Below are 7,500 nucleotides of genomic sequence, written 5' to 3'. Positions count from 1 at the left end.
CTTCAATTTGGAAAACAACGCCATACATTGCTTTGTACTTTAAAGCTTTTTATAAATATTGTCGATTAATTATCTTCGAAAAATGCCTGGTTACCAACAATTTTCTTTTTGGATTTCAATAACACTTGCTAAGACCTGCTTTTCCAACATCTTCAGTAAACCGCGCAAAAAATACCTTTGAATTAGTAGGCACCGTCCTTAAGCAGGTTAAACATGGCCACCCAGCTCTATTCTTACTTTCTTTTTTTTTTATTCACCTGAACTTGTGAACCAATTGTCTCTTGTTCGTCACTTTCAATATGACCTGTTCGATGAGGGTTGTGCTGGTTTTAAACGCCAACACTTTTACCAACGTCTCGAGAAAACAAAAAATCTCGTCTTCATAAATTGGCAAGCATTTCCGTCTGAAACAGTTTACGGCTTCAAGATTTAACAATGTATTGTTTATGAAATGTTACTTATCAACGAACTGAGATCTGAAATCAACGTGAAATCAAACCGTTTTAAGTTTAGCTTAATGTTATGTAACAAATGTATTATCTGTAAATGTAGGAATTTTTGCTGTAACTTGTATTATTTGTATAAGTAGGAACTGTAATCATCTGTATATGTAGGAATCTTCATTGTGACTTGCATTGTTTAAAAATAATTTTTTTTTTAAAACTCAAGGTTTTTTTAACTAATTGCTTTTTATTATTGTTATCATGCTTTCTCATATTTTTGATGTTCACCGTAATTCACTGTTCTTCCTACCTTTACCATTGTTTGATTATGATAATGACCGCCGGCGAAACGTCGTTTATTTACCGTTAACAAGTGAACTTATTAAGGAGAGAAAACATGTTATCTTTTTCCACAAAATGTCGCAGGTGGTATTCTAACATGATCATGCCTCTTACTTGATTATTTCCACTCATCGCAAAGCTTTGCATTTGGGATTGCAATAGGAGCAAACTTACTATTATTGGTTTCAAATTTTAAGTTACAATCAGAGATGAAACTAATTATTCACGAGTCGTTTTGATCAAAACAGAACTCTTTTAAAAATAAATGGGCGGGCTTTCAATCATATTCTTTGCCTGTTACTTTGTTTAGCTTTGTTAGCCGACAAAAATTCTTTGAGCTTAGTTCCTTATCTTTTTTCTAAATTTAATCAAATCTTGAGATGCAGCATTGCCTTTATTTTAAAATGAATTTTAAAAAAAATGAAAAAAATGGCATTAAGCAGAGAAAAATGCTAAAAGTGGGCGAGCCAAAGGAGGGGAGGAAAGCTGGCAGTTTAAGATATTGTGAAGATTACAGTTTGTGCTACGAAAGGATATGGTGGCAGCGACTTGATCTCGGTTCTCTGTATCAGCACTGATGTTCCTGAATCCTTGGACAATTTCTGCATCCGAAGAAATTGTTCCACCAGTGGACTGTGGCCATAAACATCAAAGACACAGTGACTGAACTCCGGTCCTCGCCCCACAGGACATGACTGAAAGACAAAACAAAGGAATTGGTAAAAACCACTCTCTACTCAGTATAGACTGCACTAAGGAATCGCAAGCATAATCGGAACTGACGAAAGTTAAGGACGGTGCCTATTATTGTTATTGCGCATACGTTCTGCGCATCTGGAGATAATCGGATTTCCTATCGGTGATGCTTACTGATACAGTGATATTTTTGCGCGGTTTAAAACTATCCGGAGAAAGTATATCTTAGTAAGTACTCTTGGTACCACGCATTTTTGAGAGATAATTAAGCTTCAACTTGATAAAGAACGCCATACATTGCTTTGTATTATAAAGCTTTTTACAAATATTATTCATCAATTATCTTTGAAAAATTTTCTTTTTGGATTTCAATAACACTTGTGAAGATCTACAGTTCCTGCACAATCGTAAACCGGGGCCAGAATACCATTCAATTAGTAGGCACCGTCCTTAACAGAATCAATAACAATCCCTTTCTTTGATTGGGTGGAAAATGTTTGCAAGGTAATTTGTGGATACTGTAAGTCGTGGCCATTTCTTTCCTTGATTGAACACACAACGACAGTTGGTTGAAAGGGGGCCTACATTACCTAGCAGACTGATTACAAACCACCCGACCTAATCCCTTTGGGATGGTTATTTAAACAGTGATTAACCAGTGATTAACAAATTCGCGTTCAGAGTCTTCATTTTCATTTTGGCCACCAATCCTGGTATCACACTGGCGTAAGCAATCTGCTGAACGAAACAAGGCAGGTGGCGTTAACTTATGAATTTGTTAATAAACATCTAATGAAAAAGCGCTCAAGTAGCACTGAGCTGGTATAAAGTTTGGAACTCAAAGCCTAAACTTTAAGATAAAAATTTTCACGATTGTACTGAAAGAGATGTTACATGTTATAATCCCAGTGAATGAAATGAAGAGATTTTTTTTCCGACGTTGACTCGGGGATACACGGAAAAAACTCGAGTGTTCCTTTGCAGGAGTCTAACCCTTCGACCTTCCGATTACTAATTCGGATGCTCTACCACTGAGCTATAGCAGGATCGTGGGACTGAGCCAGGCCACATTCATACACTAGGTTCTCTCCATAAATTCGAAAATTTAATTTAGATCCTAGCAGTAGTGTGGCGGGGCAATTGTCACATGAACCTCGTTCGGAATCGGAAGGCTGTAGGTTCGACTCCTGCAACTGAGCCTTCACCAATGAAATAAATACATCTTATTCCAAGGTTTAAAATATAACACGCGCGGATATTTTGAGAATTGCGTAGTATTTTTCCAAGCCCCACAGGGGCGAGAAAAAAGACGAGCAATGAGCGAAATGTCCGCGAGTATTACATGTTAAACCACCGAATAAGAGATTTATTATTCCACAACAAGGTGTTATTTTGGTTCAATTTTGTTTGGTAAGAGTGTTTAAAAAAATGCAGCATCTGTCATTCAGGGCGCTTGCGAACGATGTAAACAGCACAGAAAGCCAGCCAAATGTCCTTTATTTGATTGGATAAACGAAATAAGGTGTGACAAAGATTTGCATCGTGTTGAAGACAATTTCTTCATTGAAAATCTCACGTTCCGTCCGTATTTGCACTGTTCTAAACCCGGTCAAACCGGGACACTACAGTGTATTACCGTCTCATATTTTGCGCGTTCTCTTGACCAAATATGGTAAAATGGCGTGATAGTGGAATAAAAAATATAGGTAACTCGCTTTAAAGTGATTGCAGTCTCTTTTTTTTTTCGTGCAAGTCAATAAACCACTAGACACTGAGGACCTGGAGTGCTTTCACAATTGGAGGAAGCATATATGCGGAGTGATCGCCAGGTGAAAAATGACAGTTGTGCTATCCTTGAACGAACGAGAGGAGACCAGACTGGCCAAAAACGTTTTAACCCAACAGCTGCAACACATAAGTGTGTTTAGCTAACGTACAAACCTCTCTTCGTTTCTCCAAACGATTTGCTTTATGTATCCCTTTAAACGCTGATAAAGAAGAGACTCGTGCCTGAACACGCTTCATGGATACCCATGACGAACTATCCTTTTCGTCTTTGGGATCGTATACCGTTAAACGTTTGCTTGAGTTACGCGTGTCTTGGTTCTTTGTTGTGCAACTGGATTGTGACGCCATTGGTTTTCTCCTATCCTGGCCCTGTCAAACAGTTTAGTAAATTATGCTTCAAATGCAATGTAAGTTTTGAGCAGAGGGCAGAGGGGAAAACCTTACGTTCCTTGTGCGCATGTCCATCTCAGCGTCGCCGTCACCTCGTGACTCGAGGAGTCGAGATCTGAAGATGTGTAAGAACTTGAGTACTAAAATCCCACACTTCTTCATTTTGCTTTGCATTTCCATGCATTTAACCCAAAACAGGTTCTTCAGTACTTTTCCTTATTTCTAAAAGTTCACTGATGTTATAAAAAGGTGGTTTTACTTCTGAGTTGATTGGCGGATACAACATAAATCGAAACTAAGGAGGTCACTGTGGACAAAGTGCTCGATTGCTGTCAAAGATGATGAAACGTTCAGTTTTGTTTGCAAATTCCAAGAACTTTTACTAATACCATAAAATCGTGTTTGAGAAAGCGAGATTCCGACAAAAGCATCGTGTTTCTAGGCCATCAAAGTAAAAACGCTCGTACAAATCGCATGGCAAGCCCAGATTGTCCGACTTGTTTGTACCGCGTAACAGCAAGAATTCTTCATGATTTATCTGGCCTTCACAGCGGGTGAGTAGAAGTTGGTTTCTGGCCGCTTTCAGTGAAGACATCACTGGAAAAAGACTTATAAGAAGAATTTCCCGTCGCCGTCGCTCAGCTCATGCGCTGCTTAACGATTTGCAAATTCGCGCCACAGCCGCGTTCTCTCCCCGGTCCTTTCGCAATTTTGCCGTGGCGTTGCCGTCATCAGTGCTTAAACTTCCTAATATTTTACGATTGCGTCACTAAGTGGTTAAGCTTCCTTTCTTACTGCATAGAATGAATAATTCACTGGGGCTTGATCGGTCGCCGTGGAATTCGCGCTAGCAGAAAGGCTTGTGTGTTCACATTATTGAGCAAAAATCAAGGCATCCGGCATGGCAAATGATAAACGAAAAACCTCGCAAAATCAAAAAATTCAAAATAGCAGATGCTAAATGACTGCCATTCGGCCTAAAATTCCAGGAAATTTCTGATCTTATGAGTTTATGAACGCCATTATAATATCACGGTAGACCCACAACAAATCAAACAGAGACCCATGATAAAACATATAAAACGCTATAGTACCTGAATTACATGGTGGGGATTGGTGTTAGCAGCTCGCTCTTCCACTATCAGAGGCAAAGATTTTTGGCGGGGTTTGTAACCAAAAGATGACAGACTGCTTTGTTGTGACAAGTCCTCATCCGTGAATTCAACGGGAAGATGTACCAAAGACCCTGAGAAGTGCAAAATTTCAAAATTTGTCAGCGTTATCGTTTTCGTATCCTTCCGAGTCCCACACTGGAAAGCAATGGGATTTTCCATATAATAAACTTTGAACTAAATAAATGCGAAAATGAAAGAGTTTTATTGTCACATTCAATGACCCCTTCGGTGTATTTACCAACTTAAGCGGTCGGAAAGTAGCTAGTAGGAAATCTAATGTACACTTGACAGCCCTCGATCAATTCCTAAACGTACATTTGCACTGCAGAACCTTATTTTTTCTTTTTTAACGGTACTTGACTCCTTTATGAGACAGAAGGAAAACGGCCTCTGTGAATGAGTGGTAATGAATACATTCTCAATTCATGCGCAACTGAAACATGAAACCAGTTTAGCCAAAAGGACCTCGAGGGAATATTTTGATTTCTGCAATCTCTACAAAATAATACGGAATTGTTGATTCCATTTCCCGCTGAGCTGAAAGTGGTGTGTTTTCAGACCTTTTGAAGCGTCCTGCTTGATTTGTTCATCCTTTCTCATATCCTTTGGTTCCAGGGCTTTGAAGTTCCACTTGTCCCACATTCGTGGCACTGGCTTTGTCCCTGCATGCGTTTAAAGAATAAAACAGTCAATGGAATGACTTAAAAAAAAATAGTTAAATGCAGTAATTACGACAGACCAAATGACACTGGGCACCAACCAACCAGCAATCCACTCAGTGATTAACTGAATAAGATCCTCCTTGAATTCATCTCCAAACTGTTTGTAAGATGTAGGAAATGCCGTGCAAAATGTACAGTACACAGCCTGTGCCATGATGTTTGGATAACGCTAAACAAAAAACAGGCAGAAAACTTTTAAAAGTTGATTCTTCCTAAATTAATATATAGCCTGCGTAGCTGGAGGGATATTTTATCGCGGGATCATTTAAACACGTACGAGTAAATCGATGGTTGCTTCGTTGTGTTTGACCGCGAGAGCGAGCGGCAGAAAAGAGGCATCCTCGCGAGCCACGAAGCCAATAGGCTTTACCATGCCACTCGCTGCAAAGTACAACGGAGCAACTATGTATTTACTCGCGCGTGTTAAAATAATCCCGCGATAAATAATCCACCAGCTACGAGGGCGACTCGAAGTGACTTTGACAATAATTAAATACTAAAAATGGTGAATAACAAATATTGCCGTCGAGTAGTTGTCCCGTTCGGAAGGTTTCTACCATTTTTTTGTCAATTGACAGCATGAAACACAGTGATTCATAGTAATGAGGATGATTGTTTGTGGCGTACAAATCAAATTTCTTGAATTGCATAGGTTTTACATATGTTCAGCCCTGAATGATGATGACCATGACCATAACTACCATCACAGCAAAAAAGCTCATAAGAAAAGAGTTGGTGAATGGGCCAGCGATACTACAATACAGTGATTGGTGGATTTATAGGTGCATTATGACAGTAACGCTCCCGATATCGAAATGCAAGGATAAAACTGCGGACAACAACATCACTGAATAGCAATGATAATGACAAACTAATCATTGTCAGTAAATACCTTGAGAAATTTATCCCTGTATTGTGTCACCGGTGTTGTAAACAGCATCTTCACATAGTTATGAGCGACACGGTTGAACAGCATTTCTTGAATATTCCTGCTAGGCTACGAAAAAAAATATGTATATTTTTTTAAATGTCCTCATTATGAAGACTTAAAAATCTGAGGACGTGACATACTACGATTAGTCAGTTTTGAAACTATAAATGGTTTTCACAGTGACGTCATCAAATTCTAAAATCAAAATCGCAAGTTGTTTTGAATTTTTATCTATTAGAGGTTGAAGATGACCTGGAAATAAATCTTATAAACTAATTGCGATTATGAGACGGCAATACCACATTATATTGACGGCTCGTTGGGAGAAAATATATTCCGTACATATATATTTTCTCACTTGCATTAGATTCGGCACATGTAAAATGCGACGTTCAAAACGGGCCTTATTCCCAAGATCTGAAAATTAATGTTCCTTACTGACTATCATACATTTCTTCTTATGCCAGTTATGGGAATTCAATGATGTATCTAGCGACAACACCCCCTAGGTAATAAATTTCTTTATTCTTGCTCCCATTCTGCTTAAAGGGGCTATGTCACGCAAAATGATGTAATTTCATGACATTAAAAATGCCTAAAAAGTAGCAGGAAACATTGCAATAACCACTTAAAACTGTTGATCAACATAAACGAAATACAGCAAAAGGAAAGAGAAGCATGGATGGGCACAAATGAACAAGATTGAAACGGATTGCATTTGGGTCATCTTGAAAAAAGTCGGCCCGAGGTTTTTTAAGTTTATGGCAAATGGTGTGGATAAAGGTCGTTTTTGCTCAGAATAATCTTTTTGTGATGTAACGATAATTTTGTCGGTAAAGGAAATTCCACATTACCATTTTCGAAGTTTAAACTGGTGATTAAATAAATATTTCCCCTAAACACCCTAAAATAACGCGACATAGCCCCTTTAAAGTGGTACTATGATCAAAAAATCAGTTCCTTTTTTTCTTTAGATTTTAAGTGTGTTTGCTTGACACCTGCCTGGCAAAATT

The 7,500-nt window shown here is 38.5% G+C and overlaps 1 protein-coding gene across 1 annotated transcript in view; it reads right to left on the bottom strand.

Moving 5' to 3' along the window:
• The window catches only part of LOC137970263 (protein FAM227A-like), a 35,549-nt gene that overhangs the window by 6,807 nt on the left and 21,242 nt on the right, over positions 1–7,500 (bottom strand). Inside the window, exons 9-14 of the mRNA XM_068816782.1 lie at positions 6,449–6,553; positions 5,599–5,725; positions 5,395–5,496; positions 4,754–4,905; positions 3,423–3,638; positions 1,324–1,480 (exon numbers count right to left, since the gene is read on the bottom strand). Of these exons, the coding sequence (XP_068672883.1) occupies positions 1,324–1,480; positions 3,423–3,638; positions 4,754–4,905; positions 5,395–5,496; positions 5,599–5,725; positions 6,449–6,553 (859 nt within the window). The remainder of the gene's footprint in view (positions 1–1,323; positions 1,481–3,422; positions 3,639–4,753; positions 4,906–5,394; positions 5,497–5,598; positions 5,726–6,448; positions 6,554–7,500) is intronic.

This window comes from Montipora foliosa, chromosome 9 (genome assembly GCF_036669935.1).
Source record: "Montipora foliosa isolate CH-2021 chromosome 9, ASM3666993v2, whole genome shotgun sequence".
NCBI lineage: Eukaryota > Metazoa > Cnidaria > Anthozoa > Scleractinia > Acroporidae > Montipora > Montipora foliosa.
This window is presented reverse-complemented; position numbering and strand designations above follow the sequence as displayed.